At 36.7% G+C, this 21168-nt stretch overlaps 2 protein-coding genes across 7 annotated transcripts in view; one reads left to right on the top strand and one right to left on the bottom strand.

Annotated features, from left to right (window-relative positions):
• Positions 1 to 4546, top strand: part of LRRN3 (leucine rich repeat neuronal 3) — a 40325-nt gene extending 35779 nt beyond the window's left edge. The window contains exon 2 of the mRNA XM_069588003.1: positions 1587 to 4546. Coding sequence (XP_069444104.1) covers positions 1946 to 4072 — 2127 coding nt within the window. The 5' untranslated portion in view covers positions 1587 to 1945 and the 3' untranslated portion in view covers positions 4073 to 4546. The remainder of the gene's footprint in view (positions 1 to 1586) is intronic.
• Positions 1 to 21168, bottom strand: part of IMMP2L (inner mitochondrial membrane peptidase subunit 2) — a 964367-nt gene that overhangs the window by 505989 nt on the left and 437210 nt on the right. The window lies entirely within an intron of this gene.

The following is a 21168-nucleotide window of genomic DNA, read 5'->3' as shown; positions in this document are numbered from 1 at the left end:
AAGATTGACAAAAGAGCAAGAATTAACTTAAAACAAAGAAACAGGCAATCCAGGCAAAGAGAAGTTGCAGCATTTACAGTTCTATAGGCAGAGAAAAGGCTGCATGCAGGAGTATGGCAGAAAATGACAAGAAACACGGAGAAAAAGAAGAGGGACCCCAGATGGTGGATATCTAAGGATTTATAAGGCATCTTCAGGGAAGAAGCAGTTGCATTAAATTCTTTCAAGGGGCTTAGAGCCTACTTAAAACAGATTAAGAGTAATAATATCTGAAGAGTATTTTATAAAAAAAGGAATTCTGATCATTAAATAGGTGAAGTAATTTTAAAAAAAGACACTTAATTCAGGATAACATAGTAGTTATCTGAGCTTCATGATCCAGTTTTATCAGATGTCTTAGTGGACAAGAGGAGGATAAGATGTGACTTAGAACTGTAAATTTTTCACAAGTTTTAAAACTAAGGAATTTTTTAAATTAAATAAAAAAGTTTTGTCTCTCTGTGGCAGCCGTATCTCTAAATATATTTATCTCTGTCATTGAAACACCCATGTTAGAGTCAGTCAGCAATGCCACTATGAATGTCGATACTGGGCAGAGAGGAAAGAACAGTATTCACAGTTATCCCTGGTAGGCACAAGCTTCAGAATGAACAGGGCAGCCGTGCTCCAGCTGTCCTGTGCATTTGCAGGGAGAACTCACCAGCAGGATAACAGGTGGAGTGAACATCTGAATGTTGTGGGGTGTTTTATAATATAGAACATATCAAAATTGCAGCTTGGCTTTGCAGTTGCTTATTATTACAACAAAGACATCAGTAACCGTTTAAAAGAAGGTATAGCTAAGTGTCTTACTGATGTGATAAAGTTACTTTTTCATTGTTCTAACTAATGGAATGTAAGTTATTTTCGGGGGATAATCAGTCTAACATTAATCTGAATTTCAGCTCAGCATGACAATATACAAGTGGATCTACAGCAAGTTAGACAATCTTTTCCAAAGACTACAAAATTCAAGTCACTTTATACAAAGGAGACTTTGGAAGGAAGTATGAATGAAAATGGAAAATTCAGCTGAATACCACAATTTCTACATCATTTTATAATTTTGTTTCTAAATGTCATCTCCTGGAAACCTGAGGAATCACAGACTAACTCATTTGATTTTTAACTGAACAACATTATTTATTTATTGTTTATTTATAACCTTTTAATTTTGCTTCTCTAAGAGAAAATAAAAAAGCCATCACTGAAAGGTTTTCTCCCCTCCCCACCGTAATTGTCAAATAGAACAACAAATAATAGCTCATAATAACAAGCAATAAAACAAGCAAAGATTTGAAAAACAGAGAAAAATTCTTTATGTTTAATGTAATTTAAGTCTACTAAAGATACAGTTTCTCAGCCTGTCCAATGTGTGGGCCAATTACTATTAAGGGTAGTCATAACAGGGAATAAGGTCATCAAAACATATTGAATTAACTGTAAAATAAGACTATTATATATAAGAATCATAATTAGTTAATGGGTATTGTTTTTTTTTCCTTTGGACTAATTATCTTTCTTTTTTCTTTTATATTTTATTATAGTTAGCATCATGCTGCTATTCCTGCAAGTACTGAACAAGCATGGGATGTGAATATTATACTCCTAAATAAATGAATTGCCTAATTTCCTGTGACCATCTATACATACTCCATCTTCAAAAGTTATATCCATATCCTATCGTAAAGGAGATAGAAGCCTTTTCTCCAATATGCATGGCATTTCTGGACAATGCAACTGTGGCACTGGCACTTATTTCCATGAAGAAAGTCTTTGCCATTCTCTGGCATTCGTCATTTGACAAAAGCAACTATTTTTTGTATCAATCAGTTCTTACTGATCTTACTAGCAGTGACCGTGGAATCCTTAAGGGCCCATTAAATTCCTGAAGAAGAAAGCTAAGATGAAGGACCTGCTACTCCAAATTCATGTGCTACTTGGCCTAGCTATCACTACCCTAGTACAAGCTGTAGATAAAAAAGCAGATTGCCCACAGTTATGTACATGTGAAATCCGGCCCTGGTTTACACCTCGATCCATTTATATGGAGGCATCTACAGTGGATTGTAATGATTTAGGTCTTTCAAATTTCCCAACCAGACTGCCTGCTGACACACAGATTCTGCTACTACAGACTAACAATATTGCAAAAATTGAATACTCCATAGACTTTCCAGTAAACCTTACTGGCCTGGACTTATCTCAAAACAATTTATCTTCAGTCACCAACATTAATGTAAAAAAGATGCCTCAGCTTCTTTCTGTATACCTAGAAGAAAACAAACTTACTGAGCTGCCTGAAAAATGTCTGTCTGGACTAAGCAACTTACAAGAACTCTATATTAATCACAACTTGCTTTCTGCAATTTCACCAGGAGCCTTTATTGGCCTACATAATCTTCTTCGACTTCATCTCAATTCAAACAGATTGCAGATGATCAACAGTAAGTGGTTTGAGGCTCTTCCCAATCTGGAGATTCTGATGATTGGGGAAAATCCAATCATCAGAATCAAAGATATGAACTTTAAGCCTCTTATCAATCTTCGCAGCCTGGTTATAGCTGGTATAAACCTCACAGAAATACCAGATAACGCCTTGGTTGGACTTGAAAACTTAGAAAGCATCTCTTTTTATGACAACAGGCTTATTAAAGTGCCCAATGTTGCTCTTCAAAAAGCAGTAAACCTCAAATTTTTGGATCTAAATAAAAATCCCATTAACAGAATACGGAGGGGAGATTTTAGTAATATGCTACACTTAAAAGAGTTGGGAATAAACAATATGCCTGAGCTGATTTCCATCGACAGTCTTGCTGTGGATAACTTACCAGATTTAAGAAAAATAGAAGCTACTAACAACCCCAGGTTGTCTTACATTCACCCAAATGCATTTTTCCGGCTGCCCAAGCTGGAATCACTTATGCTTAACAGCAATGCCCTTAGTGCCCTGTACCAGGGTACAGTGGAATCTCTGCCAAACCTCAAGGAAATCAGCATACACAGCAATCCTATCAGGTGTGACTGTGTCATCCGTTGGATTAATATGAACAAAACCAACATTCGATTTATGGAGCCAGAGTCACTGTTTTGTGTGGACCCGCCCGAATTCCAAGGCCAGAATGTGCGGCAGGTGCATTTTAGGGAAATGATGGAAATCTGTCTCCCTCTTATAGCTCCTGAGAGTTTTCCTTCCAACCTGGATTTAGAAGCTGGGAGTTATGTTTCCTTACACTGTAGAGCTACTGCAGAGCCACAGCCTGAAATCTACTGGATAACACCTTCTGGTAAAAAACTCTTGCCTAATACTCTAACAAATAAGTTCTATGTCCATTCTGAAGGCACCCTTGACATAAGTGGCATCACCCCAGCAGAGGGGGGTTTGTATACCTGCATAGCAACTAACCTGGTGGGTGCTGACTTAAAGTCTGTTATGATCAAAGTGGATGGCTCTCTTCCCCAGGATAACAATGGATCCTTGAATATTAAAATAAAAGATGTTCAGGCCAATTCAGTTCTGGTGTCTTGGAAAGCAAGTTCTAAAATTCTCAAATCCAGTATTAAGTGGACAGCCTTTGTCAAGGCTGAGAATTCCCATGCTGCCCAAAGTGCACGAATACCATCTGATGTCAAGGTGTATAATCTTACTCATCTGAACCCAGCAACTGAGTATAAGATTTGTATTGATATCCCCACCATCTATCAAAAAAGCAGAAAACAATGTGTAAATGTCACCACAAAAGGTTTGGACCCTGATCAAAAAAAGTATGAAAAGAATAACACCACAACATTTATGGCTTGCCTTGGAGGCTCTCTGGGGATTATTGGTGTGATCTGTCTTTTCAGCTTCCTCTCTCAAGAAGTCAACTGTGATGGTGGACATAACTATGTAAGGAATTACTTACAGAAACCAACCTTTGCGTTCAGTGAGCTTTACCCTCCTCTGATCAACCTCTGGGAAACAGGCAAAGAAAAAGGTGCAGCACTGGAAGTAAAAGCAACTGTTATAGGTGTGCCAACTAACATGTCCTAAAAACAACCAACTAAATCTACTTCAAGGAAAAACTCAAGACTGTGGTTGTACTTAAAAAAAAAAAAAAAGGCAGAGAAATATTACTTTGCAGAAAGAAGTTTAAGCTTCACCAGTGCTGCTCCTGACCAATGGACAGATGTACAAGTTTGGCATTTTAATTAACTGGCTTCAAAGGGTACTGTGGCAACCAAATAAAATAAATCCATTTTCTAGAACTTTCATGTAACTTTTCTGTCTGGACTACAGTTAAAGTGGACAAAAACATTTCTGTATCTTTTTTAAGTATATAAGAATAGTTGAACTGAGCAATACCTCCTCCTGTGTTGTATTACACATATTAGCCACGAGTTTTCGCAGTGACCCGATAAACTTGAATTGACACGTGGTGTAATAAAATGGACAAATTCTGTAGAGTAGACACAGTGAGTATGTGGGCCTCTTTTATAAGGAAAAATACATTTTGGATTAAAATCAGTTGCTTTTGTCTTGTTTTTGTTTCTAAATAAAGAATAATTTCTGGGAAATATCATCTGACCAGATATTTAAATGACAGTGTTTTCAAAAGTGTTTTTCTATAATGAAATTTGGAAGGCTAAGAGTAGGACACTTTTACTGGGTGTAACTACATGTCTATAGTGCACAAAAATGGATCCTGGAAGGCACTTTATCAATATTGAACAGCAATAAAGCATTGTACTTAACCCCTTATTGACAAAAACAAATCCTCTAGGAAATTATGTATTCACTTAAAGATTTTCTTAACAAGAAGCTTTTGGAGTTGCTGCTGCTGCTAAGTCGCTTCAGTCGTATCCGACTCTGTGCGACCCCATAGACGGCAGCCCACCAGGCACCTCCGCCCATGGGATTTTCCAGGCAAGAGTACTGGAGTGGGTTGCCATTGCCTTCTCCGAAGCTTTTGGAGTAGATTTAACTTTTAGGTTCACATAATATAAACCCAATATTTGAGGAACTGAAAGTCTTATTTTAATAATTGGCAGTGACTCAATATTAGGCTGCTTGCTTTGTAGAAAATATCACCAAATCTCAGTAGGACTTACCTAGGTGTAATTTTCAAATCTTGTGATTGTAAACAGTTAATGACACTGCAATAACAAGCAAATAACCTAATACTCTTCTATGTTGCAAATACAGCAAGAAAACAATATATTCTATATGACCCCCAAAGAAGGAGGTTTATATAATTGTGTAGCAACTTACCCAGTTGGTATGGACTTAAAGATAGTTATGATCAAAGTGGATGGTTCTTTATCCCAGGATAACAATAGATTTTAGAATTTTAGGAGACTACAATTTTCTGAGACTGGAATTTTTAAATTTAATCTTAAGATATACAGAGTTGATAGTAGAAATTCCAGAGTTAAACAGAAATTTAAGAGGACTGTTTTACTAATGAAAAGATTCTGAGACTAATTTAGAATAAAATTAAACAAAAGTGCAGTTCTCTATGACAATATTTAAGGCACCTAAAGGAATGCAGGTTAAAAAATTGAGAATCATTGAGATACTAATATTTGTAATTTAGAATCTTATACAAAAAATACAAGAATTTTACCTGGAAAAAACTACCAAGATTTTTTAAGGCTTTAGTCATATTTACAAACAAAAATCCATAGTTCTGCCCCCAAAAATGTATCTGTGTACAAATAAAACATCCTGAAACTATTTTTAAAAAAAAACAAATCACCAACAGTAATAAGCCTTACTTTCTGTATGCAAATTTCTTATCTCTACAAGGCTTCCTTGTTAATTGCTACTTTAACTATTCATCATCAATTGCTTAATTGTTCCTATAGAAGCTTCCTTCTTATTACCAACATGTCACTGGCCTGTAAACATTTCTAGCACTGAAGTCATATCAACGTATTTGTTAACACTAGACATTTGCTTTTGTGATAGCACTAACAGTATCTAATTAAATCCAAGCTGTTAATGCAATGCTTGAAAGTAATTGTTATAAATTCTTTAATACAAAAGAACAAACTGTGTTAATTTTACCACAAACAAAATATGAAACTTGCTAATTCAGTGTGTTTCCCAAACACAAATTTTACAACCTGATGAATCACTATCACAGAGAGGCTGACATTAGAATTTATCAGCAAGACATGCTCATACATCACAAGAGGTTTCAGCACCATGGACAGAGCTTTTTAAGAGCCAGGCTATTTATCAAAAATATAGGAGCTGAAATATGACCTGATAGGATGCAGGTACTGTATAGGTCAGCAAGAACTTGCTTAGGTACCTTGTATATGTCTATCTGCATGAAGAACTATAACAAACATATGGGGAAGCTGAGAATCCATTTCAAGCTACATTTTTCTTACAGAAATTGCAGTAAATAGGTACTCTGAATAGATACCTTACAGTGAGCACAGAAATGAAGTATTTCTGTTACAGCTGAATAAATACAGATGCTCAAAGCAAACCATGATCCTATTTCCTTGCTCAAATTTTAATCTAAATTTCCAGTGGGGGGGGGGACATTTGCTTCAACAACAGAATGGCACTTCATACTCCCTATGTTACCTCCTAAAATTCACATAAAATTAACTAAGCACTGAACAGAGTACTCAATGCATGTAACTTACAATTTGGTGATACCATATGAATACAAATGAAAACTTTTCCTATAATACATAAAACTCCAAAGTTTATATCTCTATGGATGCCAAATGGCCCCCTCACTTGGCATAAAGGAAAACATTTGTTAGAAAAAAATAATTTATAAATTACACTACAAAATAAATCCCAATTTTTGGAAAACAAGAATGCCTAGTTGAATACAAAACTGCATACAAACAATGTGGTGTAAAATGCGTGACTGTCAACAAAGCCAGGTAACAATATGTGACATACGACCAGTCATGTGTGACCATCTTGCTTAGCAAGAAATGAAACAGATTTATGATACATACATCAGTCCTTTAATATTTATCACAGTACTTAAATTTTATTCTAATTAGATTAAAAATTAAGCAAAATTACATAACAGTAAGCATAATTTCAAGATTATAATTCCTTAGTTTATTCATTTAAATATATTTGCTTTTGTTTGTATTCAATATATATGTATTATATGGCTATTAGTCACTGGAAAAATAGAAGTGAACAGGACAAATTCACCACCATTAAGGGGCTTCTATTCGGCTGGACTACATTATGATAATGTATCACTGCTTTCAAAAATACATGTTAACTGTTACCTAGTGGAAATGCAGTTTCAATCCACACCTTCACAGAAGGGTTATATTCAGAAAATCAATTTTTTTCATTTGGTCTAAAATGTTTCATTTATCACATTGATATAGGAACTTAATTTTATTATTGCTCTTAATACACATACACACTAGCTTAACACCATCCTCAGACTAGTTAACATCAAGATGCCTGTCTACTTACCATAAGTTATTTCAAAGCACAGAAACATAGATAACTATTATCTTTCCCCTATTCTCAACACAGATTGATTGCCCAAGAAATATGAGGAAGTTAAATTCAAGAAGGTAAATCTACCACTGCCAAAATGTTTATGTATTTCATGAGGAAGACCAACTTACCCTATCCACTCTTATAAAATCTTACAACAGCTATGAACAGCATTTTCATAGATTAGCCTTTTACATGAAAAATTAGAAGTGATAGGTGAGTAACCAATAAAGCAAACAAAACAACTAAAATTATATATCTCCTTTAAAAAATGTTCTCACAGCTATCACAAGTAGCTGAAAAGAATTCTCATCATATATGTAACTATCAAGAACATCTTTAGGTTCACCACAATGCTGACTTTCTAGGAGATGGGGAATTATTAATAGTAGTTATATTGTGGCCTCATGTTCTTTGATTCATTCTCTGTCTTTCTGTATCTCTGTAAATTGCCAAAACAAAATCTAACAAATAAGTAAAAAGTTTTTTTTGTTTTTTGTTTTGTTTTGTTTTGTTTTTCAAAAAATATGATTATCCCAGGCAATTTAGAATATCAAACACCCCAAATGGTCATTTGGGAATAAATCTAAACAGAAAGACTAAAATTATTTTCTCTTTAAATGTTAGTATTTTCACCCTTAGTTTTGCAGTCTTTAATCATTATAATATTATTTTACCCCAACAGATCAATTGCGAATTAGGCTGTTGCTTAGGAGCACGGCAGTATTATACGAGAAAGAAATAGCCATGATTCGATATCAAAAACAGCCTAGAATCAAAATGCTAAAATCAGTATCATGGAGGTCTGGAAAAAGAAAGAATCTGACTCTCAACAATACAACAGTGACCACTTTTCTTTGTTAATTTGAAAAGGAAGAACTTTATCTATTGTTAAGGCTGGCCACCAAATTAATTTGTATTATTTCTCTGAGGCAAGGGAAAAATAAAACACTGTTTATCCACAGAAATACAATGGAAAAATCTGAGTTAATTTTTATTACCATGGCCAGTACATCCACTAAAGATTCCAAAATTAAAATACAAATTTTAATTCCAATTAAAATATTAAAATACTTTAAATTCCAATAAGAATTAAAATACAAACTAAAGAATAATAGTCTATTAAAATATAGATTATTACCAAAATCTGGCCTAAACATTCCATTAATGATATAGCAAAGGTCCTCTTGAATTGACTAGGAAGCATTCAGCATTCTCAGGTGAGAAGACACATGAAATTTGGAACACATGAAAATGACACATTTCCTTTTTATTCTTACTGAAAATAGACAAACCCATATAGACATGAATTTACGTACTCTAGTTCAGTTACACATACATCAGAGAACGCTTAGCTTATCTTCAGAAAAAGCCACATGGTCGATATCAAATAAGGGGTTAGGTATATGACAGATACATTGATATAGCTTTCTCTTAGAAGTAAAGTGAGGTATTTAAGTAAGTAATGACTTAAGAACAAATTTATCACATATAACTTCAATATTAGTGTAATGTGATCCAGAATAACAAAGCATAAAAAATATGAATTGTGGCTGACCTCAGCAAGTCTTTCAGAAGGATGAATTGTTATGATATTTGAAGTTTTCATAGTGTTTAGTGTGTATATCTTTTCTAATTCTGATATATCTTCAAGAAACTAATGGAATTCTGTGACCATTTTAAGAAAAACCCAGCTTCTCGCTAAAACATATGGTTCAGTGTCTGAAGGTGTTGATTCAACATTCAGTTGTGATATTCATTTACAATGTTTACCAGCCTCTGGAACAAATAATGGAATAAACCTTGGACATAAGTTGACCCTCCTAATCCTAGAATAGAGAGAATCAGACAGTAATAAAATAACCTCCCTGTCATCTGTGGTAACAGATTCAAGGTCGATAAAGACAAATAGTTCTTAAACGAACAGAGGTGTCATTATTACAGGAATATGATCAAAGAGCTTACCTTACCTGCAGGTCAAGAAGCAATGGTTAGAACTGGACATGGAACAACAGACTGGACCAAATTGGAAAAGGAGTACATCAAGGTTGTATACTGTCACCAGGCTTATTTACCTTATACACAGAGTACATCATATGAAATGCTTGGCCAGATGAAGCACAAGTTGGAATCAAGATTGTCGGGAGAAATACCAATAACTCAGATGTGCAGATGATACGACCCTTACAGCAGAAAATGAGGAACTAAAGAGCTTCTTGATGAGAGTGAAAAGGCTGGCTTAAAACTGAACAGTCAAAAAATGAAGATCGTGGCAACTGATCCAATCACTTCATGGCAAATAGATGGGGAAACAAGAGAAACAGTGACAGACTTTATTTTCTTGGGCTCAAAAATCACTGCAAATGGTGACTGCAGCCATGAAATTAAAAGATGTTTGATCCTTGGAAGAAAAGCTATGACCAACCTAGACAGCAATTAAAAAGCAGAGACATTACTTAGCAAAGGTCCATATAGTCAAAATTATGATTTTTCTAGTAGTCATGTATGGATACAAGAGTTGGACCATAAAGTAAGCTGAGCAACAAACAATTGATGCTTTTGAACTGAGGCATTGGAAAACACTTGAAATTCCCTTCGACTGCAAGGAGATCCAACCAGTCCGTCCTAAAGTAAATCAATCCTGAATATTCATTGGAAGGACTGATGCTGAAGCTGAAACTCCAATACTTTGGCCACCTGATGTGAAGAACTGATTCTTTGGAAAGACCCTGATGCTGGGAAAGACTGAAGGCAAGAGGAGAAGGGGATGACAGAGGATGAGGTGTTTGAATTGTATCACCAACTCGATGGACATGAGTTTGAGCAAGTTCAGGAGCTGGCAATGGACAGGAAAGCCTGACATGCTATAGTCCATGGGATTGCAAGGAGTTGGACATGACTGAGTGACTGAACTGACTGATGTTCAAAGACACCAAAAGAGTTCTTCAGAAGAATACTATATAAACTGAAGTTCACTATCAAAACTTGGATTAAAGACAGATATCTCTGATAATCTTTAATAATGATTACAGGGAAGAGTCATATGTTTAAGAAAAGAACCAAAAATCATGTCTAGAAATAACTTCTTAAGGTTTCTGGAATTCCCATCCCTGTTTTTTAGGTAGTTGCCAAACAAACCAACATTCATATATTGATATGATTTTCATTAAATTCCTTATTTTATTAGAGTTTAGAAAACATGTTTATATATAAAATGTATTAATTTATATGATTATGTGATTCTAACTAACCAACCCAAACCTGTGAGTATAAACATAAGAACTCTTCAATAGAGAAAAGAATCCACCTGCAATGCGGGAGAACTGGGTTCAATTCCTGGGTTGGGAAAATCCCCTGGAGAAAGGAAAGGCCACCCACTCCAGTATTTTGGCCTGGAGAATTCCATGGACTAAGTCCATGGTGTCACAGAGTTGGACACGACTGAGCAACTTTCACTTCACTCAATAGAGAAAAGATTCAACATAGGACAAAAATCATCTATTTATTTCTCTGCCAAAATCCTCATATGCACACATTCATGGAGATTTAATAGGCTGCATTGAAAAATTCAGTTACATCAAAAACAACTGTGTCAGGGTAAGGGAAGTTAGGTTTTTCAAACAACGGATTATGTGCATCTCAGTCCAGGCTCAGACCTGAAATCATAATGTGATGCTTGAGAGATTTTCCTGGCAAATATAATGTATAGCAACTAATGGAAATATCATTAATAACATTATTGTATTTGAACAGGTATACATTCATAGTTTCTTGAGTAGCAAGATAAAAACTAGAAAGGAATGTCATTTACTGAATGGTGAATATGTACCAGACTAAAAATGTGCTATGGTCATAGTAAATCCACTCTGGATCTAAAGGAGAAATGGTGTGGGGAAAAATGAACATTTCCCATCTTTCTGTGTATCATGCATACTGACGGATGTACAGGCTCACTCTCCTGCTGTGTCTCCATATTTACGTTCCTCTGTCTCTGTCTCTCTCTCTCTCTCACACACACACACATACATACACACATATACATTAATTCAGTTTTCATGAAATACTTGTGGGTTCAGTGCTAACACTCCCATTTTATAAATCATTCTCAGAGAAGTAATTTTCATTCCCAAGATAATAACAATATAGACCAGAAAAAAATAAACAAAAGACACAATATCATAGAGTAACAGTCAGATACTCTTCTGGCATGCCGTAATTCACAAAAATAACTAAAATGTGGTATTTTGAGGAGGGACTATATATTAATAGTATACCAGATTCATTAATTGTGCTTATCATCTAACTATCTCCATAAATATATTCATTTTTATATTCCTATCACAGTTTTGCATGAGCAATTGGTGTAAAGGGCTCCAATTTGCCAACTGTGTTACTGCTTGCCAAAGATAGACTGCGAGCACTGGTTTATCAACCACACATACACAAACAAAAACCCAAAGACCTGTATATATTCTTATAAATTAAACTATTTAGTCAGCCTATTCACTAAGTACTCACTGGCTGAAAGATACTTCTGTGGCTTTTGTTGTTGCTTATTTGTTGCTAAGTCATGTCCTACTCTTTTGTGACCCCATGAACTACAGCCCACCAGGCTCCCCTGTCCATGGGATTTCCCAGACAAGAATACTGGAGTGCTTTGCCACTTCCCTCTCCAGAGGATCTTCCTGACCCTGGGATCAAACTCACATCTACTACTTGGCAGGAGAATATTTACCACTGAGCCACTTGCAAAGCCTGAAAGGTACTTTAGGAACTTATAAGACTTTTCTATAATTATTTCCATGCATCCATTTCACAATCCTATGTATAGTCCTCTTTTTCTATCCCATTACAGAAAAGTGCAGAATAGTCAGTTACCTGTGCTATCTGCTTTCTGACTCTAGCTTAGGCTTGTCATACATGATAACTCAGACGACACCAACCTTATGACAGAAAGTGGAGAAGAACTAAAGAGCCTCTTGATGAAAGTGAAAGAGGAGAGTGAAAAAGTTGGCTTAAAGCTCAACATTCAGAAAATGAAGATCATGGCATCTGGTCCCATCACTTCATGGGAAATAGATGGGGAAACAGTGGAAACAGTGTCAGACTTTATTTTTGGGGCTCCAAAATCACTGCAGATGGTGATTGCAGCCATGAAATTAAAAGACGCTTACTCCTTGGAAGGAAAGTTATGACCAACCTAGACAGCATATTAAAAAGCAGAGCCATTACTTTGTCAACAAAGGTCTGTCTAGTCGAGGCTATGGTTTTTCCTGTGGTCATGTATGGATGTGAGAGTTGGACTGTGAAGAAAGCTGAGCACCGAAGAATTGATGCTTTTGAACTGTGGTGTTGGAGAAGACTCTTGAGAGTCCCTTGGCCTGCAAGGAGATCCAACCAGTCCATTCTGAAGGAGAGCAGTCCTGGGTTCTTTGGAAGGAATGATGCTAAAGCTGAAACTCCAGTACTTTGGCCACCTCATGCAAAGAGTTGACTCATTCGAAAAGACTCTGATGCTGGGAGGGGTTGGGGGCAGGAGGAGAAGGGGACAACAGAGGATGAGATGGCTGGATGGCATCACCAGCTCGATGGATGTGAGTTTGAGTGAACTCCGGGAGTCGGTGATGGACAGGGAGGCCTGGCATGCTGTGATTCATGGGGTCACAAAGAGTCAGACACAACTAAGCAACTGAACTGAACTGAACATAATTCTCACCTTGAAAGGAGGTACATATACAATAAAGCTTAAGGGGTAAATCTTTTCAACTTTCTGCCAACATGCCCATCTTCATGTATATTGATGCCATAAACATCAGCAGCTTAGAGATTACAAGTAAATGGACTCTGACAGAGTTTAGTTTAGCTTTGCTGGACAACTTGTAGTCTATTACAAACCTCTGGTTCTGAGGAGTTTTAACATATGAATTAGGATTTATGAATTGGTTCTGAGGAGTTCTAATAAAGAATTTGTTCTAGAGGATTAAAAACTACTTAACATAGATTAGGTAACATGGATTGTTTGTTGATAAATGGGGCAGCAAAAAATATTAAGCAAAAACTTGAGACTATCAATTTAACCATGAGATTAAAATCTTCAGATGTCCATTTATGAAGTGGATCTTCTGTATGTCCCAGTGGAAGAAATAAAATGATTCATCAAAACAAGTGAACATTTGCATAGATTAGTGAGTTTCTATGGAATTAAATTGGCATGCAGATTTTATATGTGGAGAAATATCTCAGAAATTTAATAAGTACTAATTGTGCTTGCAAATATATCAAAGTCACTATGCTGAACCATGTTCTCATTCTACAGATACTACTCCATTTTGATTTTCTTTTTTAATGAATCACTTGTATGTAAGAACTCCTTTGCTACTATAACAATAGCAAACTTTCTATACAGAGGAGGTGTGGCCAGTGTTTTCATTCATACATGAATCTTACCCATGCCCTCTTCATTATTGAGGATCTGCTATGTGCCAGACATGGTATTAGCTACTAGAGATGCAATATTGCCTATGATAGACAAATTCCCTGACATTATAAAACTTATAGCCTATAGGTTAGAGAAAGAAATGGCAACCCACCCCAGCATTCTTGCCTGGAGAATCCTAGGGACGGAGGAGACTAGTGGGCTGCCGTCTATGGGGTCGCACAAAGTCAGACACGACTGAAGCAACTTAGCAGCAGCAGCCTATAAGTAGATACCAACAAATGAATCTGGTAATTACAATATAGGTTAATAACATTATGATAGGCATGGGGATATCTTACACATACATTGGGTATGGATTATTATAAAGAAGGCAAGAAAGGGTTCTAATAACTGAAACTGCCTTTACACAATCTCCCAATTAAAGAGAGGAGGAATGTTGGGAACAGGCTAGGGACAGTGTAAAGATCACAACAGGCTGAGGATTTTGAATAGCAACAGCATGCTGAGTAGCTGGGAGAAAGTTCTAAGAAGGAAAAAAAGCTGGAGCTAGCTTCAAAAAGATAGATGAAGATACGGGTTTAAAAAAAAAATCAAACCTTATTTGGTACCAAACATGGTGGAAACTAATATTCTGAGGGGAAAAGCTTTGGCCAAATTTAAAACACCGGAACTAATTCCTAAAGTTACAAATGTTAGTTTTGCGTGTTTCACTCCTCTCTCCCTCTATAACAAAGCCAGTTTCTCATCCAATGCTTTTCTTAGTCCTCCATCATTGGGAATATTGAGAAGACGTGGGAAATAAAAGAGAAAAGGAAACAGAGATAGAGGAACACTGTGTGTACTACTCCTCAGGTCTCCCTAATCTGAAACCATACATATACACACAGTGTCTCTCTCAAGACACAAGCAAATACTCAGGCACAGAGTATGCATGTTCAGAGTGAGTATAGCCCATTAGATGCAAGGTATTCTATTTTCATATATTAAAAAAAATACACCTTCTCTGAAATTAACAAAGGGTCAAAATGTTACTCCAGATCTCCACTGTTTCCCTAAAGAGGAAATAAATGAAAGACAGTTTTGTTCACAGAAACCCATGTAATGTAAAATTAGGGTTTATTTGTTTGAACTTAAGACCAATACAGTTCTATTTCCACTGTCAGGTGTATTTCTCAGAAATTTCACAGATGTTACATAGAGGTTACTAGGAATAAAAACAGATTTAGGAACACCAGGAAATAACAGTGGTCTCAATTCAATGGATTATGTTTTCTACCATATCATACATAGTTCCAAGTGGATCTCATAGATATCACTTTCCTCAGATAATATAAAAAAGAATTACTCTCTTATATGTTTCCAGTTGAGACCTTGAACTCAAAATAACTTAAAGTAAGAAAGAGCACTATAGGTAGAAATACTGACCTACATGAATTGGACGCTCATTTTATAACTGAGCACTGTTAAGGAGAAAATTTTATGAAGATTGTCTAATACAAGCCTAATCTATATTACTATAAAAGTGAACTATATCAATAAATTAAAGTTCAACCTTGAAGATGTACTTAAAATTTAAGAGGAGGTAAACATTAATAGACATAGACATAATAAATAAAAATATATGCTTTAGCATAAAATTTCAGAAACAGTTTTGCTATTACATTTTCTCAAAAAGGTTTTGGGGAACTGTGATACAAAGACTATTAAGTTAGTTACTTTTCAATCCTTAAATATCTTTTGTTTGAAAACTTTGTTGGAAGTTTTTAACCTGAAAATGAAGGGAATATTCCAAATATAAAATAAAATGGGTAAAAACACATCTACCTTCCCATGATATTTTAAGTATTTCTGGGTATGCCAAGAAAGACTTCCACAACACTCTGAAGTGAGCTCCTAATTATGAAGAGGACACTGACTCACCATGGCAAAGGTGTCTGTTTCATTTCAGTCTGGTATGGTTAACAGAGAAGAGCCATAGCCTTTAAACAAAATGATACTGAATAAGTGTAATGAGCGATTGTTTTATTGATGAGAGTAAACTCTGCCCCAGTGCTATAGCCTGTAGTACTCAGGCCAACTGTCTTTCATTGTGAATACTCATGCTGGGTAACAGTATGTATGTGGCTCAACACAAACTCTCACCTCACTCTGGAAAAAATGAGTCAAGTTTTAGTTTCACTGAAATCAGAAAGTATGAAATACTAGAAACTTTATGAGATCAGTAGCCCCAGATGTTGGAACTAAAGTTACACTCTTAAATTTATGAAGATATCATAAACCTCTGATTATATATTTGTCAAGTACTTTTTAAGACATAAGATATTTTCATGTATATTATGAATTATATGTATTATGTATATTCTAGCATTTGAATATATCATCCACAGCTACTCTGATGTTATAAAAATTATGCTAACCTACTTTGATGAATTATTGGTCCCAGCAATGGAGATATTAAATAAAAGTATTATCGAATTTGCAAACCCATTACATCTTTCCCCTGATCCAAAGTGAGCACTGTTAAACACCTGTGGGTGCTTTCACAGTGGCACTGGGCTTATCAATAAAGATTTTTGCTATAGTGGGAAAGGCCAACCCTATGATCTTTAAATAATCTGGTGTCAGAAAGGAGTTTTTATATTAAAGCTCTCCTAAATATCTCCTTGATTTGAAATTCTAAACTTATCATAATGTCACATTATTCTTTAAAATAATTTAAAGTACATAATTTTATATTATTTACCTTAATATGTTTTTATTATTAAAGTAACATGTAGGTATTATGTAAAATAAAAAACTTCAGAAAAGAGAGCCCCATATTCATGTCTCCCTCTTACAAAAACCTGTCATTCTATTTTTCATGAAGTTTATAGGATCTCTGATTCTACTACCTTCACTTTTAGTATAGACTAGAGGTGCCCAGACTGGAAAAGTGCCATGAACAACCTCCAGTCTCAGGATGAAAGATGACTTCACTGCTCACTCCATCATCTCCTCACCCAGCCCCCAAATCTCCCAATAATATGATAGACAGATGTTACCATCCTCCCTATATCAGTCCCGTATATAGCAGCCTATTGTATTTTTGTCAAGCTTTAGGAGTAAAAAGGTTTTTATGCTCATGTTCAACTGAGAATTCCCTTCTCTAGTTTTTATCACTTTTATTTTAGGAAGCAAAAAAATAATGAATTTAATATATGTACTACAGGGCAGCCCCACAAAGCTGATCATGCTATCATGTCCCTATGTGTTCTTTGCTCCACACTGAAGAAATCTATGTCCTTAAAGTTATTTAGGTCACTCTCTTATGGAGATGATACAAGTTATTAAAGTCTCTCTTAAAATATAATACCAGAAACAGAACATGACCATCTAGATGTCCTAAGCTATCTTCATTCAGTTGGGGAGCAGTATTAACAAAATTCCTGAATTAGTCTCAATTGAGAGCAGCACTGACTCTATGTAGACAAGGGTCACATTTCTGATGCCAAGTCTGGTAGTTAGCAACACCACCAATACACCACCGCCAGCATTTAGTAAATGCTAAGCCCTAGCAGAGGAGAAGGCAATGGCACCCTACTCCAGTACTCTTGCCTGGAAAATCCCATGGACAGAGGAGCCTGGAAAGCTGCAGTCACCGAGGTCGCTGAGGGTTGGATACGACTGAGCGACTTCACTTTCACTTTTCACTATCATGCATTGGAGAAGGAAATGGCAACCCACTCCAGTGTTCTTCGCTGGAGAATCCCAGGGACAGGAGAGCCTGGTGGGCTGCCGTCTATGGTGTCACACAGAGTTGGACACAACTGAAGTGACTTAGCAGCAGCAGCAGCAAGCCCAAGCAGATGTATAAATTAATGAATTCCTAAGAGGAAGATAATATCAGCAGCCCAATTTTGTATATACGTGGGAACATTCAGGTTTAGAAAATGTGACTTACCAAGTCTTCTCTAGTAAGTTTTAACGGGCAGTGGTGGGAGGGATTCAGTCTCCATGTAAAAGCAAACTGACGGATTGTCAGTTTGGTATTCAAAACCTGAAAGACAATGCTGTGAAAGTGCTGCACTCAATATGCCAGCAAGTTTGGAAAACTCAGCAGTGGCCACAGGACTGGAAAAGGTCACTTTTCATTCCAATCCCAAAGAAAGGCAATGCCAAAGAATGCTCAAACTACTGCACAATGGCACTCATCTCACACGCTAGTAAGTAATGCTCAAAATTCTCCAAGCTAGGCTTCAGCAATACGTGAACCGTGAACTTCCAGATGTTCCAGCTGATTTTAGAAAAGGCAGGGGAACCAGAGATCAAATTGCCAACATCCACTGGAACATGGAAAAAGCAAGAGAGTTCCAGAAAAAAACATCTATTTTTGCTTTATTGACTATGCCAAAGCCTTTGACTGTGTGGATCACAAGAAACTGTGGAAAATTCTGAAAGAGATGGGAATACCAGAGCACCTGACCTGCCTCTTGAGAAACCTATATGCAGGTCAGGAAGCAACAGTTAGAACTGGACATGGAACAACAGACTGGTTCCAAATAGAGAAAGGAGTACACCAAGGCTGTATATTGTCACCCTGCTCATTTAACTTATATGCAGAGTACATCATGAGAAATGCTGGGCTAGAAGAAGCACAAGCTGGAATCAAGATTGCCGGGAGAAATATCAATAACCTTAGATATACAGATGACACCACTTCTATGGCAGAAAGTGAAGAGGAACTAAAAACCTGTGGATGAAAGTGAAAGAGGAGAGTGAAAAAGTTGGCTTAAAGCTCAACATTCAGAAACTAGGATCATGGCATCTGGTCTCATCACTTCATGGGAAATAGATGGGGAAACAGGGGAAACAGTGTCAGACTTTATTTTTTTGGGCTCCAAAGTCACTGAAGATGGTGATTGTAGCCATGAAATTAAAAGATGCTTACTCCTTGGAAGGAAAGTTATGACCAACGTAGATAGCATATTGAAAAGCAGAGCCATTACTTTGCCAACAAAGGTCCATCTAGTCAAGGTTATGGTTTTTCCAGTGGTCATTATGGATGTGAGTTGGACTCTGAAGAAAGCTGGGCACCGAAGAATTGATGTTTTTGAACTGTGGTGTTTGAGAAGACTCTTGAGAGTCCCTTGGACTGCATGGCGATCCAACCAGTCCATCCTAAAGGAGATCAGTCCTGGGTGTTCATTGGAAGGACTGATGCTGAAGCTGAAACTCCGATACTTTGGCCACTTCATGCGAAGAGTTGACTCATTGGAAAAGACCCTGATGATGGGAGGGTTTGGGGGCAGGAGAAGAAGTGGACAACAGAGGATGAGATGGCTGGATGGCATCACCGACTCAATGCACATGAGTTTGGGTAAACTCCGGGAGTTGGTGATGGACAGGGAAGCCTGGCGTGCTGCGATCATGGGGTCGCAAAGAGTCAGACACGACTGAGTGCCTGAACTGAAATGAACTGTAAACTTTGGAATTTATCATATAAACTGATATCATCTCTTAGATAAGAGTCACAAAGGAGGTAGTAAAAGTAAGTATTATGATAACTTAATTAACATCAGCAATGTCAAGTTAAAAGCAGTCACAACCTAAAAGTTGAGAGTTGTTTCATTCAGCGGAATTTTTAGGACTATAAGCCTGGGAGACAGCACCTCAAGTGACCCTGAGAGAACTGTTCTGAGGAGGTGGGGGAAGGGAGTCAAGTTATATAGAAGTTTGTAACAAAGGGCAAGTAGTCTGAGTATCAAAAGTGTTTTCTGAATTAAAGAAAACCAGATATCCCAAGTTAAGGAATTTAGCACTTTTCTATGTATAGGAAGAAGCCTAGGCTCACTGAAATCATGCCTTCATATATTCATTTCACGTGTATCTCAGCTGTCTGGGGCCAGCATCTTGTGTTTTTCACTTCTGTGTTCCTCAGTGCTCACCATGGGGAGTGGCTGCAGCCTGGTGGCTGCCTCATCAGAGGTATTGTTCTCCTTCATGGGTGCCCTTAGGGCTCAGGAAGTCACATTTGGAGGGTGAAAATCACTGAGGACTGTGAAATCCTTGTGTACTGATAAGGCAGGAATACTGCATTTCTCAATCTTAACAGCAGAAAATGAAGAATCACTGAGTTAAAAATTGTATTTTATTGATAGAATACTTTTAGAAGTAAAACCTGACACAACCTAAGAAATTGAAAATATGAACAGAGCAAGTGTACCTCCTTAATGCCATGGTCATTAGAGAAACTGATAGAGTTACAAGACTTTTAGTCACCACAAAAAAAGACAATCCCCAAAACAAAACTAATGAAAGGTATTCCGACACATCATTGTTATTTCATTGCTTAACTTACTTACAGTAATCTAACCCAATCATGAGTTAAGAGGATACTGAATAAGAAATTATAGATGAGAATAAGTAAAGTTGTTTTTGTTTACCTATTGACTTCTAAACTTGTTAACTGTGTTCCATATTAAAGTAAATATAATACATTATGACACCCACATAAATAAAATGAAAGTTTCATGAAAAGAAGTTTAACTGTACAATTCAAACTTTTTGTAATTAAAAAAATTGCTGAATGATTTTAAATTATTAATTGACTTTCAGTTCAATTCAGTTCAGTCACTCAGTCGTGTCTGACTCTTTGAGACCCCATGAATCACAGCACACCAGGCCTCCCTGTCCATCACCAACTCCCAGAGTTTACTCAAACTCATGTCCATCGAGTTAGTAATTCCATCCAGCCATCTCATCCTCTGTCGTCCCCTTCTCCTCCTGCCTCAAGTCCCTCCCAGCATCAGAGTCTTTTTCAATGAGTCAACTCTTCACATGAGGTGCCCTAAGTACTGGAGTTTCAGCTTTAGCATCAGTCCTTCCAATGAACACCCAGGACTAATCTCCTTTAGAATGGACTGGTTGGATCTCCTTGAAGTCCAAGGGATTCTCAAGAGTCTTCTCCAACACCACAGTTCAAAAGCATCAATTCTTTGGCGCTCAGCTTTCTTCAGAGTCCAACTCTCACATCCATACGTGACCACTGGAAAAACCATAGCCTTAACTAGATGGACCTTTGTTGGCAAAGTAATGTCTCTGCTTTTGAATATGCTATCTAGGTTGCTCATAACTTTTCTTCCAAGGAGTAAGCATCTTTTAATTTCATGGCTGCAATCACCATCTGCAGTGATTTTGGAGCCCCCAAAAATAGTCTGACACTGCTTCC

Source organism: Ovis canadensis, chromosome 4 (assembly GCF_042477335.2).
Source record: "Ovis canadensis isolate MfBH-ARS-UI-01 breed Bighorn chromosome 4, ARS-UI_OviCan_v2, whole genome shotgun sequence".
Taxonomy (NCBI): domain Eukaryota; kingdom Metazoa; phylum Chordata; class Mammalia; order Artiodactyla; family Bovidae; genus Ovis; species Ovis canadensis.
This window is presented reverse-complemented; position numbering and strand designations above follow the sequence as displayed.